Source organism: Equus asinus, chromosome 29 (genome assembly GCF_041296235.1).
Source record: "Equus asinus isolate D_3611 breed Donkey chromosome 29, EquAss-T2T_v2, whole genome shotgun sequence".
Lineage (NCBI taxonomy): Eukaryota > Metazoa > Chordata > Mammalia > Perissodactyla > Equidae > Equus > Equus asinus.
In genome coordinates, this window is record NC_091818.1 from 22,623,876 (window position 1) to 22,647,381 (window position 23,506).

Genomic DNA, 23,506 nt, shown 5'->3' on the forward strand with positions numbered 1-23,506 from the left:
TTTACCGTCTGCACAAGCTAACAATTAGCCTGCCATGGTTTCATGATGCTGATAGAAGACACAAGACTTCTGGGTCAGAGATGTGGGACTTTCTTAGTCATGATAATAGCAGGAGCCAGAGTGTTAGCATTTGTGCTGGTTCCCATCTCCAGGCTCCATAGAGGCACGTGAAGAGGGCTGTGGCGCCTCTCCTGTATTGCAGTACAGTCTGTTACCAGAGTGGAACCTACAGGTTAGAGAACCCAAACTTTTATATTGGGCAGTAAGCTTGCCTGGCCTTTATCCTCAAGAGAAATGACATCTTTATTATACTAGGCAGTAAATGAACCTCCTCTTTGCTCCTGAGGGAGACATTTCTATCCTTCATGGCTATTAGTTACACAAACATACTTCACAAGATAGTAAGGAACAAAGAAAGGCAGTGCCTCTGCTTACAAGATCTACAGAAATGTGATGGATCCAAGCATAATTTTCCTTCCAACAAAATTTGCACCTCATTTCTAAATACCTTCTTGGCTTCTGGTAAAATTTCCCATTGGGCCTGGCCTGGTGGCATAGCGGTTAAGTTCGCACTCTGCTTTTGCAGCTGGGGTTTGTTGGTTTGGATCCCGGGCGCGGACCTATGCACAACTTATCAAGCCATGCTGTGGTAGGCCTCCCACATATAAAATAGAGGAAGATGGGCACAGTTGTTAGCTCAGGGCCAGTCTTCCTCAGCAAAAAGAGGAGGATTGGTGGCGGATGTTAGCTCAGGTCTAATCTTCCTCAAAAAAAAAAAAAAATTCCCATGATTATGCTCTTCACTGGTCACTCTGATTAATCTGTCCAACAGAGCTGGGACCAGAGCCAGTCTGTTTGTCTTACTGTGAACAGGGTAGCAGGATGAGGCCAAACTGCCTTGTCCTCAGCTGTGCTCCCTGCTGAACAAATGCCGTATACCTTTGGGGTCTGCCTTAGAGAACCACATGGCTTTCTCTTTAAGTTTCTGTACTGACTTTGTACTTGACCCAAGGCATTGGTCTAAGTACTGCAGAGTGTTAGGGAACGCACAGATTTGGCCCTGGCCTGCAAGCAGGAAGTCTAGGGCTATTTTGTCCTTCATAACAATCCTGGCCAGTGAGTTGAGACTAACCTGAATAGCTCCAGGGCTGAGGTGATGTCACTGATCACCTCAAAGTCAGGAAGAAATTTCAAACTTTTGAAATTGGATGATTCTCATTTTCGGGATAATTACCTCAGACTGTGCATAATTAACAAGTCAGTCATCCTTCTAGGAGGGCCCTCCTACCCCCATAATCAAGAATATCCTTACTTTGGAGCTGTCACAGTTGTCTGCGGACTACACGATGGTGTAGCATGTTTAAGCATGGTGGTTGCTTGCTTAAAAACTTGAAAACCTTCTAAGGTACAAATCACTATATTGTCTGAAGAGAGGTAAGTTAGTGCCTATGAGGAACGTATTATTTACAGTTGTTGTGCCTTTCTCCCCCAAATGAGACCTACTTAAGTCAGGGAGCACAGGCTGGTGGTTTCTCCCATGTTGCCTCCTGGACAGCTGGTAGGCCTTAGGGCTCCCAGTTCAGTACAAATAATTGAGCCTAGTCCTTGTTTTGGAGAGATTACCTGAAGGCAATCAGTCTAGTCTGTCCTATTTATTATCTGTGCCACCAGCCAGGTGGCATTCATCTGTCTCTTGGAATGACTGAAGGATAGCTACAGGAATGGCGGGGGACGAGGCGAGGGAGGGCAGCCTGGGAAAGACACCGGAGGTATTGACCAGTGTTTTGTGCGAGAGAGAGGTGCCGCTGCTGAGACAGTCCTCTGCTGCTCCCTGAAGCCTTCGCAGTGAGGTTAGGGTGTGGTCAGAGCCCTCCGGCAGAGTCTGGCAGACCCCGCAGGCAGCTCAGTTTAAGGTGCTTGCACGGTGTGGGAGAGCTGCACAGGGCATTTTCCATTGTGAGGAATGCTCCAGGGCTGGTTCTGATGGACACAGATGACTTCGTCCCTCCTTGTTACCTTCTCGGGTCTCCAGTGTTTCTTCCACAGGCACCAGGGTGGTGGTTCTCCTTCCACTGCCACAAAATCAGCGTGTCCCCTTCCAGCAGCTGATTTTTCTCTTTTTCACAGTCGTCCCTGACTCTCTCCCAAACCTTTTGTCTGAAAGGGTCAGGTGTAAGAGAGGCAAGGGCATTTTTATTAAACTTACAAAGACTTTATTATGTCTCCCACTTTGGCATACATGGTCCACTGTAAGGGAACTTGGTGAGCAATATACTTACTTACCAAGTGGTCAGTATCTGTATTATCTAAGACCACAGAAATCCAACAGGAAAATTCAAGTGGCTGAACTAGAATTAAGTTGGAATTCCCAGGGCCTGCTTTTGGCTGGGCTGCCACCCAGAGGGTGGACCAGTCAGGCCAACCCAGGGGTCCCATTGGGGGAAAGAAAGGAGCATCGTACTCAGGAATGGTCAGGGCAGAACGCAGGTGGCCAAGAGGAGATGATCTCTTCCCCGGGGACAGCTGCATTCAGCAACCAGACTGCTTTACTGATGTGTGTGAACCAGGAAGAGGAAAAGTATTAGAGTCAGAAACCAGGAAAGTATTATAGTCAGGAACCTTTTCTGGTTGATAAAAAAATTTTTGTTTAATTATGGTAAAATACATACAATTTCCCATCCTAAGCATTTTTCAGCATACAGTTCAGTAGTGTTAAGTGCATTTGCGGTATTCTGCAGCCAATCTTCGGAACTCTCTTCATATTGCAAAACTGAAACTCTGACCCCCTGGAACAGCACTCCCCGTTGCCCTCTCCCTCCAGCCCCTAGCAACCACTGTCCTACCTTCTGTCTCTGTGAATATGACTACTCTAGATACCTCATATTAAGTGGAATCATATAATATTTGTCCTTTTGTGACTGGCTTCACTCTGCATGATAGTCTCAAGCTTCCTCCATGTCATAACCTGTATCTGAATTTCCTTCCTTTTTAAGGCTGAATAATATTCCAGTGTATGTATATACTGCACATTGTTTATCCATTCTTCCATCGGTGGATTCTTGGATTACCTCCACCTTTTAGCTCTTGTGAATAATACCGCTATGAACATGAATGTACAGATATCTCTTGGAGACCCTGGTTTCAATTCTTTTGGGTATATACCCAGCAGTGGAATTGCTGGATCAAGTGGTAATTCAATTTTTAATTTTTTGAGGAACCACTGTACTGTTTTCCACAGCAGCTGTACCATTTCACATTCCCCACTGCAATGCACAGGTGTTCCAATTTCGCCATATCCTTGTCAACACTTATTTTCTGCTTTTAAAAATTTTAAATAGTAGCCATTCCTAATGGATGTGATATCTAACTGTGGTTTTTTTTTTTTTTAAAGATTTTATTTTTTCCTTTTTCTCCCCAAAGTCCCCCCGGTACATAGTTGTGTATTCTTCGTTGTGGGTTCTTCTAGCTGTGGCATGTGGGACACTGCCTCAGCGTGGTCTGATGAGCAGTGCCATGTCCGCGCCCAGGATTCGAACTAACGAAACACTGGGCCGCCTGCAGCGGAGCGCGCGAACTTAACCACTCAGCCACGGGGCCAGCCCCTATCTAACTGTGGTTTTGATTTACATTTCTCTATTGGTTAGTGATATTGAGCATCTTTTCATGTACTTATTGGCCGTTTGTATATTTTCTTTGGAGAAATGTCTAATCAAGTCCTTTGTCCATTTTTGAATCTGGTTGTTTTTTGTTTTTGAGTTTTTTGCGTTGATTTTTGGGGAGGCTGTTCCAGCACTCAGCAATACAAGATGCCTGTGATAGGGAGTCTGGAAGGCCATCACATACTTTAATTGTTAGTGACTTTTGGGATAAAAACATATTGTCAGACTGCAGATGATTTGGAAAATGAAAAAACATGATACAGATTAGTGTCAAGGGCAACAGTGGTATGGCGAGAGTCAGTTGATTGGACTGGAATAGCAATACCGTAACCTGAAAAAGTGTCATCAGCGGTGAGGCCTCACTGATAGTCTGAAGACGGGCTCAAAGGTCTGATGTAGCCAATTTGCCAGTAGTGGGTAATGTGGCCCCTCTCACCCTGAGACACAAGGGTCTTTTACTGGGAGTCACAAGTCTGAGATGGAGTGGTTGCCTCTGCCTCAGGAACATAGAGTCCTTTACGTTGTGTCTGTTCTCTGCTGGTGCACGTGTTGACACATCTGGCATGATTTTGGATCAGGCAGCACTGAGGGCAGTGTGGGCTGGATCAGTAACTTGATTCCAGGTGATCTCATCAGACAGTGGGCCCTTACCATGGACATCTATATTAGTGACCCAGATGGTCTGATCAGCAACTGCAATTAGTTTCCACACTTTATGGCCAAGTTTTAGTATGTTAGTCTGTAGTTTTCCAAGTGGCATATTGAACAGCTAGACCATTGGTAACAGCCGCAGAGTCAGTGAAAATAAAACAAGGTGTATCAAGGGGAATTTGACTGTATCTATGAGAACGTCCTTGAGTTCTGCCCATGGAGCAAAGCAGCCACACCCATTTTCAGTTCTGTCTAGCTGGCACTGAGGTTGAACACCACAGCAGCCCACTGGGCACCGTAGGGTTTCAACTTAATCACTGGTGAGTCAGGCGCAGAAATTCAGGGGATCCTCTGTGAATCAAGGGCCCCAGTGAGTCAGCAGCGTTGGTTTAGGTGGCAGAATGGAGGATAAAATTTCCCCAGAGAGATAGCTGCCACTTTTTCATGTAAGGCTGAGATGCTATAGGGGCTAGGCTGGCTGCATTCTTTAATATACCGTGTCCACGTGATAAGAGAGGCTTGTTAGGTCCTTCCTACCTTGTTTGTCTTTGAGTTTGAGTTGATCCATCCCCAAATGGGAAACTTTTCAAAAGAAATAAATCTGGTGGCTGTGTTAGGGAGGCATTGAATCCATACCCAAGGGGCATCTCCAGTGGAGGCTGCTCCTCTCGCCGCAGGCTCCAGTCAGTAAAATCATCTGTGAACGGAGACTTGTGCTCAAAGGAATCATAAGGATTGTGGGGCGCTAAAGCTCCCAGTGCTTTTCTACACATGGCTCTTCACAGTTGGCACAACCCCCTCTGGCACTGAGGAGCATTCACAGTGCAGGCATGTAAAAGATCAGTACCGAGTATACATTCAATGGTGAAAGCCACAAATAGTAATACGTTGAATTGGTCCAAAGAGCCCCACCCAAAAGGACAGGTTAGCTTGTCTTCCCCACTGTGAACCCTACCCAAACCTCCGTAACTGAAACAGGCACCCTCTCCCTCCCCAGAACAGGTGTGAAGGTGATGTGGGCTCCTGGATCTAACAGCCGTAAAATTTTGATTCCCTCCCCTCCCCAGAGTGATCTAGCACACCCTAGGTATGTTTAGTCTTCTTCCATTTCCCTTGGGGACTTGGGGAACTAAACTCTACCCCTAATCACCTTTCCCTTTAAAGCAGCTTAGGTTGGGATGTAGGGGGAGGTGGGGAGAGTGCAGCAGCTCTGCCCCAAACAAGGTGCATTTACTTTCAGTTTTGAGCGGTGCTGTAGCTGCATGCTGGTCAACCAAATAAATCGGTGGTGTTTTTGGTACAAAGCCCTGTATTCTGAGGCAAGGTCATCATTACTGATATCATCTGTTTCTGTTTGGGAACACCTTGGATACAGCAACTACAGCCACATTGCTTTCTTACAGGGGCCATGTGTTTGTACCCTTTGGCTAACTTGGGCTTGATCTGCACAGTGGCATCATTGTTTTTAGGAGTCCACATAATGCAGGCTATTTGCTGCTCCATTGTCAAGATAACAGCTCTTAAAACCTTGCTTGATTTCAGCATAAGGACTAGGAGTTTGCTGAGGCTGGCAGGACTAACAGCAAGAATTGATGTAGATTCTTTGGACGAGTTTCTCATTCTGCACTGAATCACCTTCATCATCATTTTAAACCCAATTCAATACAGTAAGAGCTGGAAGACTAGTCAGTGCCCATGGGAGTTTGTCTCAGGGGAATTCACCCAAGAGGACCAGAGCTCGCTTATAGCAAACAGCATCCACTACCAAAAGATGCTGAGGCCTTTTAGTCATCTTGAATGGATTGACTATTGACAAGATGGACTGCGGGAGGGGCTGAGCAGTAAGAGCCAGCTCTTGCCACTCTTCTTTAACAAGCATTATGTGCCCTGCCCCCACATCTCCCAAGCACACCAGCCAAGGTTCTAAAGATTCTCCTGATTCTGCCCACAGTGGTTGCATTTTCCTCTTTTCATGCTCAGTGTAGACACATTTCTCTGTAATGTCTGAAAGGGGATAGAACCTTATGTGCTCCCAACTCCCTCCGCCAGACAAATCTTAGTACTAGTTGTTCACCGGGCTGACCTGCTGAGGCTGACTGTCAGCTTGGTGGAAGTTGACAGTAACCAGAGCATCATTCAGGCTGCTATCTTTGAACCTGCTTCCTGATACTCAACCTGAAACTACCTCCTCAATTCAGCCTCATTAATGGGCAGTAAAGTGGAGGACCATTCATTGGCTGGTTGACCAAACAATTTGACCAGCATGTTCACTCATAAAATTCCCGTGGACTTCTCTCAGTTCCTGTTAACTGGCTTTTCATTCCATTTCTAGAAAGGTTTATCTCTGTTAGCATTCCATCCTCATTGCCAAAACTGTCAAAAATTGTGAAGGGCTTAAGATTTTACTCTTCATGCAAGCTAACAAGTTAGCTTGCCACAATTTCATGGATACTATTAGAAGCTATGAGATTCTTGGGTCAGTCCAAGGATGTCATTACTCATGGCAATAGCAGTAGCTAGAGTGTCAGCATTTGTGCCAGATAACCAGCCCCAGTGTCCATAGGATACTGCAGAGAGCCGAGTGATGCCTGCACGCAGAGTTCGGTGCATTACAGCAAAGGAACTCTCGGTCTACTGGACCAGATATTTTATAATGGGCAGTAAGCCTTCCTGACCTTTCCTCTGGGGGGTGACATTATCTTTATTTTACTGGACAGTAAACAAACCTGCATTTTGCTCTCCCAGGAGGAGCTCTATCTTCTAAGGTTATTTACTATATAAATGTCCAGCACAAAGGGAGTCAGTACCTTTTCTTGCAAGATGTGTAAATGTGCTAGACACCCAAGGAGAGTTGTTTCCCTGTACCTTGTTTTGGAGTTGGGAGAGCATTTTTTTTGTGTGTGTATGAGGAAGATTGGTCCTGAGCTAACATCTGTTGCCAATCTTCCTCTTTTTGCTTGAGGAAGGTTGTCCCTGAGCTAACATCTGTGCCACTCTTCTTCTATTTTATGTGGGATGCTGCCACAGCGTGGGTTGACAAGCGGTGCTAGGTCCGTGCCCAGGATCGGAACCTGTGAACCCTGAGCCGCCGAAGCGAAGTGTGCAAACTTAACCATTACACCACTGGGCTGGCCCCCATGGGACAGCATTTTTGATTACAGGTTCTTTCCCAAACAGTTTTTTAAATTCTGGTGAAATAGAATCTTAAACAAGCATTAACATTAAACTTGTTTTTTTCTGACAATATCTTTTCTTCCCCCCTCTGCTTCAGTTCAATTCACAGCCTTGCCTCTTCTCACTTAGACTACCGTAATTGCCTCCTAGCTGGTCTCACTGCAGTAGTCTTGTTCTGTCTGTCCTCAACACCTCTGCCAGAGGCATCTTAAAATGCAGGTCTGATTATGTCGCTCAAATTTGTTATTGGGTCCCCATTACTATTAGGACAAAGTCTAAATTGTTGAACAGTTGTATAATCATTTCTCATGTCTGTCTACTACCCAGTTATTTTAAATGTTGGCAACTGAACTACAAAAAATTTATTTTAAACCATAAAGGTGAGTACTAGGGAGGCTGCGTGCTGCCAGTTTGTAACCTCTGCTCTTATTTATCATCTTTTCTCTTACATCTTTGTCTGCAACATGCAGTTCTTTCTGCCTTGAATAATTTCCACATTTGCCTCTTATACTTCTGTTCATCCTGAAAAACCTACTTACTCTATAGCCTTTAAGCGAACCTTTCTCAACCTAGATAGGTATCTTGCTCAGAACACCTTTAGAGTAATTTCAGGTCAAGTTTTCATGTGTGGCTACAGCCCTTGTGTCATTGTGTTGTAACTACTGATTATTTTTTCCTTGTTTGCATGCCCACTAAATCAAGTGTAAGCTACTCAGAGCAGGACCCCGCTCCTTTTCCGTACACACCAAGTCTTTGGAAAGAAAATTGCTCTCCTGAGAATTGTTTTGGAATCAAATCCATTAAATTAGTTGGTGCTTTTAACCACTTTTCGATGTTCCCTGTTGTGAGCCTCGAGGATATTAATTTGCTTAATTTTGAAGGGAAAGATATAATATTCACTGGAAATAGACATGTGATTCAGTCTTATGGTCCAACCTATATAGTATGGTCTAAGATATGTGGACATTATATATCTTATTTACTATGTCTAATAATATTTTCTTGCTTTGTTTAAATTTAAAATATAGACTGTGGACATTCATAAAGAGAAAGTGGCTCGAAGAGAGATTGGTATTTTGACAACAAACAAGAATACATCAAGAACTCACAAAATAATAGCACCCGCAAATATGGAGCGCCCTGTAAGGTATATTCGGAAACCTATTGACTATACAGTGCTGGATGATGTGGGCCATGGCGTCAAGGTAAACACTTTTACATTGCGTTAACTTGAAACAGTTTATCCAGTAAATGTTTTGGATAGGAAATATGGTGATAAAGATAATTTTCTTAAAGAATTAATAGAGTCTCTTAGCTAGTAACTACCATTCCAATTTTCAAAGAACATTTATTTAATATTAGTTATGTATAATACTAAGCTTGAGGCAGAATTTTACCTCTGGAATAAGTTGTATTCGAGAAGGTAATAAAAGTTGAAATGACTATTCATTAATTAAGCCTTTTGAATCCTAGACTAATATCATAAATTTGTGTTGTGAATACCATGTCTTGCTTTCACTACTGAATGTTTAAAAATAAAAACATCTGTGTTCTCTAGAATTGGTTTAGAAAGTAATTATAAATACTTTAAACCTTTTATTCCTAAATATGTGTATATATTAATGCATCTGTGTGGATGTGAATGTAATTCCAGCAATCTATGAAAAGTAAAAATTGTATATAATTTTGTTCCATGCGCCACCCCCCACTCCCCCACCCCCTACCCCAACAGCCTTTTAGGAAAGAGGTTGTTGCCCATGTTCATTTCTTAGAATGGCAGAACTAGCTACTCTTGAAGGATACCTGTAGCCTGTCTACTTTTTGGGTATTCATGGGTCATTTTGCAAGCATCTGGAATGACCTGGATTCTTTAGCCATCTCTGCTCAGGATAAACTATTCCTCTGAAATTTGGTGGTCCCTTTCCTAGAGGACCATTATTTGATTTTGTTCCTTGTCTTTAAAATATTTATAATAGTTATTTAGGAGTCAGCTAGAATCTTGAAACTTTTCTTAGCTGGTTGATCTGACTCGTGCTGTTGCTGGATCTGTTGCATTCTGAATTATCTGGGGTTCCTCATCCAGAGAGGAGTATAGCTGATGACACTGACTTTTGTTTTATTCTTCTCTGGGATTATTGGAATCTCCCCGTCACTGTCATGATGGAAATTATAGGTAAAGTTGGAACACTTTGCAAATGTAGAGGAGGAGACTACTGGTTTGTTTCTTGTATTTTTACCCAAGGATATGGCTAGGGCTGTATAAGAGCTTAAATTCAATTTTAATTTAAGATATTTTAGACTAGATTGATCTACAGGATTTGAATTTTGAGAGTCTGGAAGAACTTCTTTTGTATTATTGCCTGCCTTGGGATTAAAAATTTTATATATATACACACATATACATATGCACGTGCACACACACACTTAATGTTAGTCACTTCCGCTTTTGCCTAATATTGATTTTTATTCCTACTGAAGCAATACACACTCATAAAAAAAATTCTGTCATCATTTTAGAAGTGACTATCTTCTATTATCCCTAATAATTGTATTTAACAGTTCAATACATAGCACTTAGCAGAGTATAACATGAAACCAAATTTGACAAGGAAATTTTGTATGAGAAAATTCAACTGTTTCATCATATACTTATAAATGGCAAGTGTAAACACAGCATAATGTATACTGGAAGTATACAGATGTGAATTTTGGCAATCTCCTTTTTGTAATATAGATATTTTAGACACAGTTTTGTTTTTTAACTTTTTATTGTGGTAAAAGATGCATAACATAAAATTTACCATTTAACCATTTTAAGTGTATAGTTCTGTGGCAGTTACATTCATATTGTGTGGGCTATTTTTTAATACAACATTTTTGACTGGGGGTAGGAAAGTGGGTATATCGTAGAAAGTGTTATGTGGCCTATTTGTCCATTTTTTGTTTCTGTGATATACAAATGCAACATATAGTTGTTTTTTTCTCCAGTAGTCTCATTGCTACTTTATTTATCCATTTTTCTGACTTTCTAAAAGATCATTGCAGCCTTACTTATTTCTGAAGAATTGTAGAGCTGTGTGAAGGTTAGCAATTTGGTTAGTAGTTAATGAACAATGCCAGGGCCAAAATTATCAGGAGGAAAAGTTTAAATTTGTTTTAAAATCAGTATTTTAAGTATAAGGAGAGGCTGTCCTTACAGATCTAGAATTATTTTCTTATCTTTCGCCTACTTTTCTATTTAGAAATTTGTTTTCTTACTGATTTGTAAGAGTTCTTTTTTCTGTTAAGGAAATCAGCTCCTTATATATTGGCAAATATTTCTTCCTACTGTTTGGCTTTTGACTTTGATGTTTTGGTATTTTAAAAAATATATACAGAATTTTAAAAAATTGTATCCAAATATATTAATATTTCTTCTTATTCCAAGTTTTTTGTTAAGCTTTCCACACTCAAAGATTAATATTCCATCATATTTTCTTCTTTTGTGATGTAAATTTTAGTGTTTGGGTATTCCTATTTGTATTATCTCATTTAAATAATATTTATTATTAATGTATTTTATGCTATGAAATAAATGGTACACATAAGTTTAGTAGGAATTAAAAATATGGAAAAATATCTTAAAGTAAGTCCTGTTTGACTTTTGGAAATAATGTAAGAGATGGATAAGAGAATCCTATCTTAGAGAAACTACCAGAATCTATGCATAAAGGAGAAGGAAAAGGCCCTACCTAATAAGGGAGCACAGATTTCAGAATAAGCTAGAGTAGAGAAGGCTTGAATACTTAGCAGAGACATTTAGATTTATTTTTATAATGATTAACAACTGTATAGCATGGTTCATAATTTACGAAGGACTTTCCATATATGTGTGTGTTTGTTTTTAAGCCTCAAAAAGACTATGGGGCTGGGGCAGCCTGGTGGCATGGTGGTTAAGTTCACGTGCTCTGCTTTGGCGGCCCAGGGTTCTCAGGTTTGGATCCTAGGCATGGACCTACCCACTGCTCGTCAAGCCATGCTGAAACAGCATCCCACATACAAAATAGAGGAAGATTGGCATAGATATTGGTTCAGCGACAATCTTCCTCAAGCAAAAAGAGGAAGATTGGCAACAGATGTTAGCTCAGGGCCAATCTTCCTCACCGAAAAAAAAAAAAGGAGAGAGAGAGAGACCATGGAATCTAGGAGTTGTTACGTTTTATTAATGGAGACACTAAAGCTTTCTAATATGTACCTAGGAGTGATATTTTTTAAAAATTTGAATTTTATTAAACAGAAGAATAAGCTAATGAATCATATGAAAGGAAGGATTGGCTGGCTTTAGAGGCTTTTAGTACCTGTGGTATGCAAAAGCTTATGAGTTAGTTAGGGCCAGAAGATAGGAAGGAATCGAAGAGAATTCCATTGTTTTTGTCAACCATAAAAATAAAATGACCAGTTATCTTACCAGCAAAACAAATTTATTCAGGAATAGCCAAAGGATTGTAATTTCAGATGAGCATGCTATGGCAGACCATAAGCAAATCCGACAAACGAGAGAGGAACATTATTTTATAGAGAAAAAGGAGGAAATTGGGAGGGGTCATTTTGAACAAAAGTCCATTGGAGAGAGGCAGGAGTTCAGGGTAGTGATGTTTTTTCATTGGGTGAGTTGTTGGGGGAGTCACTTTCTGTTTGGGATACAACTCCTGTAATTAAGGACAGTATCCTGTTGATGACTTCGTTTAGGGTCCATAATTGACTGTCTTTCTGTTGAGGACTTCTTTCTCTTGGGGTCTGTAACTGACACTGTCTTTCTTGTAATTGACTTCAAGTGGTACTGCATGGGAGCTCCCCCTTCTGGCCTTCGGACTCCATTTTAAATGAAGTTTCCCTTTATTAATTTTCACATTTTCAACCTAAGATTCCAGGGAAATGGTAAAATGGCTTACCCATAAATGTAAATGTTAAGGAAATGCAGTGAAATCTTAAGGAAATAAAAAGTCTAGTTTTGCATGTATTTTGGGGACATTTAAGTGGAAAAATTTTGTAGATTGCCAGCTATAATATTTTGAGCTGTAAGATATAGAGATTATTTCCTTCTAATACTCCCCAACCCATATGTATATATAAACACACTCTTAATAGAGGAGGCTGAGCTCCATACAAGGTTGAAGTTTACACCATTGCATAGTCGCAGAGTTCAGCTAGAATTTTCATTCCCAATCAAATTCTCCTTTCGTTCTTTCATTTGGGACCAGTTTATACTTGAATGTGAACTTTTTTTTTGCTTTTTGTTCACTTAAAGCATCAAATGAGGGAAGATAGGTGGTCATATTTAGAATATTTCTCAGTTACTTTAGAATAGTATTTAGTGCATTGTAATGCTGTCACATTAGTATATCTCCTCTTCAAGGATAATATTATTATTCAAGTTTAATTTCTAAATCCAGATATGAAATGTAGCAGCTAAATGGGATTCCAGAATTGTTTTCAGATAAAAATGAGCAATATCATTCTAAAGAAGCAAAGAATACCAAAATTCTGGCACAGTTTCTAGAAATGAGACTATATCTAAGACCAAGTACATTCCTCCTTTGGATAATTTCCTTGATGTTGCCTTAATGGTCACTTGAAAAATGATAGATACATATTTAGAATGGCAGATGTTATAGAAAGAACTGGAAACCCAAAAAATCTATAAAAAGTTATATTTTACGATCTAAAGATAGTTTTTCTGAAGCGGCCTAGTACATGTAGTGATGCTTTAGGACTGTGTGCATTATTTCATGTTATTCATATATACATATGTTCATATTATTTCATGTGTACATATTTCATAGAAGTAACCTTTACGATCAAAGCAGCTGTTGTTCAGTTTTGAATCTTGGCTAAACTGGGTCCAGAAGAAAACTTAGAACGAGAGCAACCTGGAACTTCCCACTAATGTTGGCCGTCTCAGATTTGGATTCATAAGTTATAAATGAGAGAGTTTCCAGACCTTGTTTGTTTATTCCTTAGTTAGAATCTGGCTAAGCTATTACTGTGCATCGTGATGTTGTTTTTAAACACTGAGGTACTAGGCCCTTTTGTGAATTGGGAGGCAACCTGTGATTTTGAATTTTAACATTTGCAATTTGTCACCTTTATGATACTCTACTACCATTCAAATAATAAATATTCGTACTTGGGCATTCATTATCCAGTAAGTCTTAGGTCTTGTATGCTGATGTATTAAAGTAGCCTTACATTTAATGGGTTACGGTATTTGTGTTTAAATCAAAGTTAGTTTTTTTAATCATCCGTGATTCAGTTGGATTAGTTCCTTAGGATAAAGTACTGACCTAAGAACTTATTGGACCTGCATGAGATTGGTGTAATTAAGTGGTGGTTTCCTTTTGAACATATTCTTTTGAAGAAGATATGGTACACGTGAATATTTCCTTACTGCTTATGGATATCTTTTTCTTACAAAATATTTGAAATATGGCTGGGTAAAAGCTTATTAACATGAATTGCATAACTGTAAATGTAAACCTGTCCTACCAGATATAACTTATTTAGAATTAATTTCTACTTTTTCCCCCCTTTTTTTGCCAACGTAAAGTGGCTAAAAGCCAAGGTAAGAGATATTACTTATCACTTGATCCACAGTATACCCTCTATATTGATAGAGGCTGCAGAGCCACTAAAATTTGAGAACTCTTCCTATGTCTGTCTGCTTTTTCCCCATAGGATTTATGTAGATTAAATATACTCAAACTCAGTTCAAATCAGCAATGTTTAGCTTGAATGTGTTAATATATCAAAGATATATTGACATCTGCATTTATATAGGAACATTAATTTTGCTAACATTTATTGCTTTGCTCATTTTTTGATAGTTGCCTTGCTTTTATTGACTTACAATTAGGAGGTTTCCCAGACATCATGTATGACTTTGTTACTAAATTGTTAGGATAAAGATGATTTTTCAGATGCATATTTCAGCAAATTGACACTGAGATCTGTAGTTTATATTCATGTACACATTTCAGAAATTTTGAGGAACCCAGTATTTGAATGTAGATAAGTTTGATCTTAGTGAACATGTTTGACAATAATATAAAATCCACTAATCTCACCTGTATTTGGCTATAAATTGGTATGAATAGCACAAAATAATAGGAAAAGCCAAGTGCAAGTGGTTTCTTGACTTTTGAAAATGTGGTGAGTACCAAAGTCTATTATTTAAACTGTCTGGGAATCCTTACTTCACATTCTGATATTAAAAAAAAATAATACATGGTGTCAAAACACCAAGAGAACAATTTGATATAAAAATAAAGGCTTTTCTTTCCACATTTCAGCATGGAAATAACCAGCCTGCAAGAACTGGCACACTGTCGAGAACAAATCCTCCTACTCAGAAGCCGCCGAGTCCTCCCATGTCAGGCCGGGGAACGCTGGGGTAAGAATTCAACTACATTTTACAAGAAAATTCGTACGCTAAAGGGAAAGGTGTTTCTGGGACTTAAGTAAATATATGGATCCTTACTAAGGGCCCCTCTCCATGTGACGCTACTTTTTATAGATTGATTTTGGTTCTTATTTCCATAAACAGAATCCAAAATGAATCTGCCTGTTTTATAATATTCTCTATAGAAGTCTGTACTGACCTAGGAAGGTTCTTTTGTGTATGTGTAAATGAGCATTATTTATTTTTTATCTTCTAATTCGTTTTTTTTTTTAAATATAAGTCTTAAGTTTATTTCATGATAAATCCTCTTATGGTGACTTCACCTGTATTTACAGTATTTGTATTATGGAACTTTGAGTAAGCGGTCTGTTTTGTGTAGTTCAGCTTGGCAGCCTGCAGCTCTGCCGTTTCCCCTATTACTTGGTGCCTGAGACTCAGGGACTCTTTACCTGAGGTGTTTCTGACTGTGCTTCCGCTGGTGATCTTAGGGCCCTTGACACTTGCATAGCTTTGTGGGAAGGCCAGTAGGAGAAGTAGAAAAGATAGCACTTGGTGGCTCTTCCTTCTCAATTGTCCATGCAATAAAAATATTGAATAATTGGTAAGACATTTCTGAAAGATTGTTCACCTTGACATAGGAAATAATATATTAGATTCCTTCTTTTTTGGTGGAGGGGTGGGGAATCATTATTTTATAGTAACAGTTAACTTTTGTAGAGAATCTTAGTTTCCATTTTCATTCTGTAAACAAACCTCTTGTCCCTGGAAAAAACATATGAAATTATTAAATAGAAAAGTTAAAATCATTTATTGAGAAATTAATGGTGTTACATTTAGGATCAGAATGTACTTGTCCGTATCTTTCCATATTGAGGTAGGAATAAATTGCAGAGGAGATATTTACCTTCCATAGTGTGTAAGGACAGTGGCTTGTGGGTGACTAAGCTGCGAATCATGTATATTTCAAAGTTTGATATTGAGCATTTAAAAAATTATAGCCATTATTTTTAGAAATAAGGTCAGAAAGAAAAGGTCAGGGGCTGGCCCTGTGGCCGAGTGGTTAAGTTCACGCGCTCCGCTGCAGGCGGCCCAGTGTTTCGTTGGTTCGAATCCTGGGCGCGGACATGGCACTGCTTATCAAACCACGCTGAGGCAGTGTCCCACATGCCACAACTAGAAGGACCCACAACTAAGAATATACAACTATGTACTGGGGGGCTTTGGGGAGAAAAAGGAAAAAAAAAATTTTAAAAAAAAGAAAGAAAAGGTCAAAGAAAAGGTAACATTTTAGTTTTTGTGTTAAAGTAACATAATTCATATACCCCAATTAAGAATTTCTTTTTCAACTTTGTTATTAAAAATTTTTTTAAAAAGGGCCCAGCTTGGGTGGCCTAGTTGTGAAGTTCAGCGTGCTCTGGTTTGGTGGCCTGGGTTCAGTTCCTGGGCATGGACCTACACCTCTCTGTTAGTGGCCATGCTGTGCTGGCAGCCCACATACTAAAAAATAGAGGAAGATTGGCACGGATGTTAGCTCAGGGTGAATATTCCTCCCCACCTCAAAAAAAATTAACTGGTGTTATACTTGGTTACAATGGGACAATCACAGATTTGGGAGAAAATACCATTTATTCTTTCTTATTCGTTATTCCTTTTTCTATTACAATTCTTTAGACGGAACACTCCTTACAAAACCCTGGAACCTGTTAAACCCCCAACAGTTCCTAATGACTACATGACAAGTCCTGCTAGGCTCGGAAGTCAGCATAGTCCAGGCAGGACAGCTTCTTTAAATCAGAGACCGAGGACACACAGGTAAACCTTCAGGTTGAGCCTTTGAACAGCTGAGAGTGGGGGTTATTGACTGGTGGCAAACTTCTTTAAAGTTACTAAGTAAAGGTAAGGTACTCCTCTAATGTTAATAGAATGTAAAAGTTGAGGGTAATAATATTATATATGTTCCTGTAAATTTGTGTCATAGCTTCTGTTTTTTAGATTTTTAAATATCTGTTTATACTATTAGCAGATTGATACTATGTCCTCCTTTTGACAGAGGTTCAGATGTATATTTGGGTCAAGGCTAAAGAATATTTTTTAAAATAGTCTTAAAAAAGATCACGGCAACCACTTTTAAATATTTTGGATAATAGGTTAAATATCAGAAATTATGCAATGTGATTTAAACTTTAAGAGGTTGGAGGAAAGAAGACTTAGCTTAAATCCAAGGAAGAATTTCTTAAGAGGGTTGATAGACTAGAATATGTTATTGTATAGATTGTTAAAAAAAAAGTTTTAGGAATCAACTACCTAGTGGATTTTTACAAACTTGATTATGGAATGTAGCATCAGAAAACTATATGCTTTATTAAATATACAACTTGAGAAGATTAATACAAATTGAACACACTCATGTAACCATCACCCAGATCACAAAGTGGAGCATTACCAGCAACCCAGAAGTCTCCCCTCAGGCCCTTTCCCAATTATTGCTTCTAAAAATAGCCCCAAAAGTAGCCACTCCATTTTTGGCCACTTTTTAAAAGCTGGACGAATTCATTATATAGCTTAATTTATTTTTTCTTCAATTTTACCTCTCACTTAATAACTTGGGCAAGGAACCTTTCTTTACCTTGACTTTTAGGTTGATGTGTTGGAGATACAACTTAGCAAAATCGTTTTTGGGGATTCAATTAAAGAGAGTACATCAAGTTCTTAGGTGCTATGTAATTAATATCTGTGGTATTGCTACTGTTAGTAAATAAATTGATATGGCATATCTGCAATTACTGTATCAGGTCAAGTTCATTGAGGACCAAAATTCTTCTTTTGTTTGTTTGTTATTGAATTATTATATCAAAGCATGGTTTTTCTCTATAGTGGAAGTAGTAATAGTTTAATCATATTCAGCAGCCAGTTATTAAGAGTCACTTCATTAGATGCTAGGGATATACCAATAAGATATAGTTCTCTTTTTCAGAAGCTCATTCTGTTAGAAAAGGGATCAACAAACTTTTCTATAAAGGGCCAGATTGTCAATATTTTAGGATTTGTGGGCCATCTGGTCTCTGTTGCAGTTACTCAGCTCTGTCATTGTAGCATGAAGGCAGCCATGGACACAAGTGAATGAGCATGGCTGTCTTCCAATAAAACTTTATATATGGCACCAAAACTTAAATTTCGTGTAATATTAAGGTGTCACAAAATAATATTCCTCTTTAGATTTCTTCTCAACTGTTTAAAAATGTAAAAAACGTTCTTAGCTTACAGGTCGTAAAAATTGACCATGGGCCAGATTTGGCCCATGGCCTGTGATTTGCCAACCTCCATGATAGAAAAAAGGCCCTTAGGTCAATAATTGTAGTGCAAAATATTCAAAGATAAGTGCGAAAATATTCAAAGGTCTCTGATGCGATGGTGGCACAAAGCAGAGTATTGATCATTTGGCTTCAGGGAGTAGGGAGGCCTTCACATCAAAGCTATTTTTATTATATGAGCAGCTTTCTTTTTTCTTTTCTTCCATTAACATGTGATAATACAATTATAGAATGATCATATTGGAGAAAAAAATAAAAATTTTACCTGGGCAGTGCAACTCTTTGCCCTGTTGAGTTTCTGGTCCTATTGAGCCAATGATTTTGATTTTAAAGCATAAAACGGAACCTAAGGCTACATGTGCACACACACACATTTCCATACATACACATGTGCACACACACATTACTGAAAACAACTGGGTAGTGCAAGGCCATATACCTAAAGGGACAGTAAATCTATAGGAATTAGAATAGTAGGGAATTGGTTAGAGTTTAACAGTATCGATTATTCTAGAATGCCCCATGCTGAAACTTCACTACTGTCTTTTTTTGTCATTTTGCTCATTTTCCAGAAAATTTCTGTTTTATCGCCCTTCTTTGAGTTGCGTGGAAGTTTTCATACTAATTCCAGATTAAAACTGATTAACCTTTTTATTAATTTCCATAGCAGCTCTTTTGTGGCATCCGTCACAGTATTTTTTAATGTTTTCCCATTCTCAACTATGAGCTCCATGGCAACATGGCTTATGTCTGCTTTGTTCACTGCTATTCATAATAGGTACTAAGTAAACCCTTGTTGACTCATTGTATTATAAGATTTTATTGGTCATCCATTTCTGAATAGGATGATCTGTTCTGATAGTTCTCAGTACTATGTTATGATTACATTGGTTTCCGATAGATTGATAAGTAGAGTAAAACTCAAGACAAGTTTTAGGGTTAAAATTTGTATTGAACAGTTTAAAAATTTGTTTTATATGTGTATATATACACACATACCATAAAAGGAGTGTTTATTGGCTTTGACTTGATTATTACAATTTTTTTTATAAATCTCTAGAATTTCTTTTTTCACAATTTTTTCATTGCAGTGGAAGCAGTGGAGGAAGTGGAAGTCGAGAAAACAGTGGAAGCAGCAGTATTGGCATTCCCATTGCCGTGCCTACACCCTCGCCACCCACTATTGGACCAGGTATGTTATTTATTAATATGTTATAATATGTGATTGTATTTATGAGCTTTATTATAGAAGTGTGAAATAATTTAGTTATATTAGATAAAATATTAAATTTATGTGATTGTTGCTAGAATAAACGCTAACAACAAATTTAAAACCATTTTTAGATTGGTTTTCACAGTCTTCAGGGTTTTACCAGCTGTTTCTCCTTTTACATAAAGCATACTGAATAACTTTACTAAATAATTTTTTGGCTGTTTTGCTTTAGAAATACTTGCTTTGGGCACTAGTCAAAATGATATTTATTATTTCAAGAGCAAACCAATTTATTGTTGATACCCCAATCAAAGGATCAGTGTATATAATATGAATTACATATCAGTGAGTTTTGATGCTGCCTTATAAGCTAGTATCTCAACTCTGGCGTTAGCTTGTTCTGTGACTTTACTACACTTATGTGTGATATTCAATACATATTTCAGTAAAATGCCATAAATATAAAATGGGATTAAAATAGGAAAAATTTTTTACTTTTTAGATTATATAAAAATTTAAGAAATCACTATAGAGCATTAAATTAGTCCTTTGATTTTTGGTAAATAAAATGAAGACTTTATAGTGTTAAAAATATACATTTTTCAAAGTAAGTATGATAAAACTGTTAGGAAAAAATCTTTAGCTTCTCAAGGATGTTGTTAAAAAAGGAGAAAAAGCTACTTATAAAAACAGGCATATTTTATAGTTAATGCAGGGTTGAACTCAATAGCCTTTTTACCTAGTAAAATTCATACTCATTTGAACATGCTTTACATATGGGTATCTCTCTCTTTTTTTTTCTTCTTTCCAAAACATTGTACTTTCTTACTGTTTCAGAATGTTTAGTTCTCTTTCTTGCACTCTGACCTGAATTATAAACTATTTTATTAGAAAGCATTTCTGTCCCTCCTCCTTCTGGAGCTCCACCAGCACCACCTCTTCCACCACTTCTCCCAGTGAACACTGTGATAGGTGAGACTGCATACCCGTTGGAGTGATGTAACTTACTTTGCATAATTCATAATAAACTCCTCAGACTGCTGGCTTTCATAGTATTAGGTTATAGGCAGTAATACAGAGATTAAAGTAGTAAATCTAATTTACACTAATTTCCTCTGGTTGAAAGGCCTCTGAAGTTACACAGAAAATAAATGTAAAGTAACTTTCTCTGTAATGTGAAATGTTTCTATGCTTAGTTTATAAGTAATTTAATGTGGTTTGTATTTGTTATTTGTTTAGATTTTTCTAGGAAAATTATAGCAGTGATTGTTCAAGAAACTTTTTTTAATTAGTAATGTAATTTTTTTTAAGTTAAACTTGATTTGGAACTCCCTGGTATATATAGCAGTCAAAGGATTGGGGTGAATGTGGGGGACAGGAGTAAGAAAAATGGAAAAGAAAAAGATGCGTGGTGTGGGGTGCCCTGAGGCTTTCCTGTGCATCGCAGTTTGAAAAACTCTGATATAGCCCAGTACTTATGGCATCTGAGGATGTCATGAAACATTTTTTCCAATAAGATGCATTTAAATTGTTTCCAACTTGGGGGTGACTGGATTGAGCATATAAGAAATTCCAAATATAGACTCAGTGAAAACGGTTCATCCTAGAAATACACAATAGCGACAATCTGGGTAAAAGTGGATAATGAGATGTTTCAAATGATGAGAACTGAGTTTCATTTTAGGTGCAATAAAGCTGTCTTGCAACATCTTTTCAAAACATTGGCACTTGTAGTCAAAGGAAAAGGGCAAAAGGAGGTGATTTTAAAATTTCTAATAGTAGAAATTGTTGGCAGAAAGTCCATGTGAAAAAAAATGTCCTCAACCTAATTAATAACCAGGAAAATGAAAATTAAAACCACAGTGAGATACTATTTTCTATCCACCAGATAGGTAAAAATGTAGAAGTGCGCTAGTACCGAATGCTGATGAGGATACGCGGTAACAGGAAAGTACATTGCTGGTTGGAGTTTCTTAGTTGATACACTCACTTTGGAAAGTAATTTGTTGTTACCTCGTCAAGTTGAACAGGTTTCTACCTTAGATTTAACAGCTTCATTTCTAGATATTTACCCTAGAGTACTGGTTCTCAAAATATGGTTATGGGACCCCTACGTGTTGCCAAGGTCCCTTCATGGATTTTTTGAGGTCAGAGCTGTATTTATCAGAATACTAAGACTTATTTGCCTTTTTCATTCTCATTCTGGCACAGTATACAGTGTATACAGTGGAATTTTCCAGAGGCTACGTGACATATGATAAAATCATTGCTTTGACAGCTAATGGAATGTGTATTTGTGTACTCGTGTGTTTTAAAGATATATCAGTTTTAATTTTTAATATGGTAATTACCTATTGCTATATAGCTACCACCTCAACAAAAGCCTTTTGAGGTTCTCTCATTTTGAAGATTGGACCCTCAGACCTTAAAGTTTAAAAACCACTGCCCTAGAGCAGTGGCTTTCCGAGTGTGATCCCCAGACTGACAGCATCATCATCATGGGGGTACTAGGTAGAAATGTAAGGTCCCATTCCAGACCTGCTCAGTCAGAAACTGAGGACTGGAGCCCAGCAATCTGTACTATCACAAGCCCTCAAAGTGAACTTCTGATCAGCACTGAAGTTTGAGAACCACTGTTCTACAGAAATTCGGGAACCGTATTTAGGAATGTTCATAGTAGTAGTATTACTATCAAAGGAAAAGAGCAAGCCAACAGAATACATAACCATCCATTGTAAAAGTTTATAAATTTGCAAAATCTCTCTGTGTATTGTTTAAGGTTATACATATCTGTGATAAAAAAATTCTATGTAGTAAAGCAAGAGAATGTTTAATTACATACCTTTTGGGGTTTGGAATCCAGAAGGGGCAAACAGGAAGCTTCAGTGATACTGGTAATATTCTATTTCTTGGAGCTGGGTATTCATCCTATCTTATTTTTCTTTAAATTTATATATATATGTATATAAAATTACATTAGTATATATAAAACCATATGTATATGTATTATTTGTATGACATAATTATGTATATATATCAGTCATATACCCTTTGATATTATGACTTATTTCATAATAAAATATTAAAGTAAACTCTAAAATAGGCATAGTTTGAAACTGCTAAATAGTTGGGTTTTGATTTTAAAATCCCCAAAATAAAACTTGGATTTCATACACTTTTTATACGTCAGAGAAATATGAAAATCATTTTACAGAGATTTCTGTTAAAAATAGTTAAATGCTTACTTCTTAGCTCTCTTGAAAACTTAGCTGTCCACAATTACTCATTCATGAAGGCTTTGGAATAGACTTTAAAAAAAAATGTGTTTCTATTTAGAAAATGAATGTGTGGATGATTCAGATAATTATTAGTGACTGCCTATGGCTTGGGAGCTCCAAAATGGTAAATATTAGCACTTCTTTCAGTGAACAAGCTCTGCTGTATGGTTTCATCTAATAACTTGTATGACCTCTAGGAGAAGTTAAATTGGACGATTGAATGAAAATAAACTATGATGCTGTCTTTTTGCCTCCTCAGTCATGGTTAGATGTTTGGCTGGGGCAAAGAGGGTGATATTAATCCTGAAGTTACCTTTGGAAAGTGTAGTTAACTTTAGAGGCTTTGAACTGTATTAACCTTTTAAATATTAAACTTTGGAAATGTTGGTAAAGATGATATTGAATAAAATTTTAAGTGTTATTAATATTTTAGTCAGATATGCATGATGATGATTAAAAAAAGGATTGCTGTGGGTGTAGGGTGGAAAAAAAGCCCTCCATGTAGGGAGAAAGCTAATGGATTTTCTACATAAAGCTGCCTTAAAATGTCCATATTTTACACAGTCTCAAATTTTTTCTAGTTTTGTCAGGTACAGAAATTTAAGTGATAGAGAAAAGTATGTTACTCTTAAAAGTTTGGAGATGAACAACAAATCTGATGTTTTGAAACTGGAAATTGTACTTCTAAAAATTATTCTACTATAATATGTATTAATAATAACTGCTAATATAATATTCAAATAAATATAGTAGTATATGTGGAAAATATGCATAACTTTACA

The 23,506-nt window shown here is 37.9% G+C and overlaps 1 protein-coding gene across 19 annotated transcripts in view; it reads left to right on the forward strand.

Annotated features, from left to right (window-relative positions):
• Positions 1–23,506, forward strand: part of ABI1 (abl interactor 1) — a 117,957-nt gene that overhangs the window by 80,193 nt on the left and 14,258 nt on the right. For 6 of the 19 annotated variants that reach the window (XM_014868226.3, XM_014868225.3, XM_014868231.3 and 3 more), the window contains exons 3-7: positions 8,513–8,689; positions 14,071–14,085; positions 14,813–14,913; positions 16,594–16,734; positions 19,325–19,425. In XM_014868226.3, the coding sequence (XP_014723712.1) occupies positions 8,513–8,689; positions 14,071–14,085; positions 14,813–14,913; positions 16,594–16,734; positions 19,325–19,425 (535 nt within the window). Of the gene's footprint in view, positions 1–8,512; positions 8,690–14,070; positions 14,086–14,812; positions 14,914–16,593; positions 16,735–19,324; positions 19,426–20,337; positions 20,419–23,506 lie in introns of all 19 variants that reach the window. The other 13 variants (XM_014868237.3, XM_014868229.3, XM_014868233.3 and 10 more) reach the window with 3 other exon arrangements.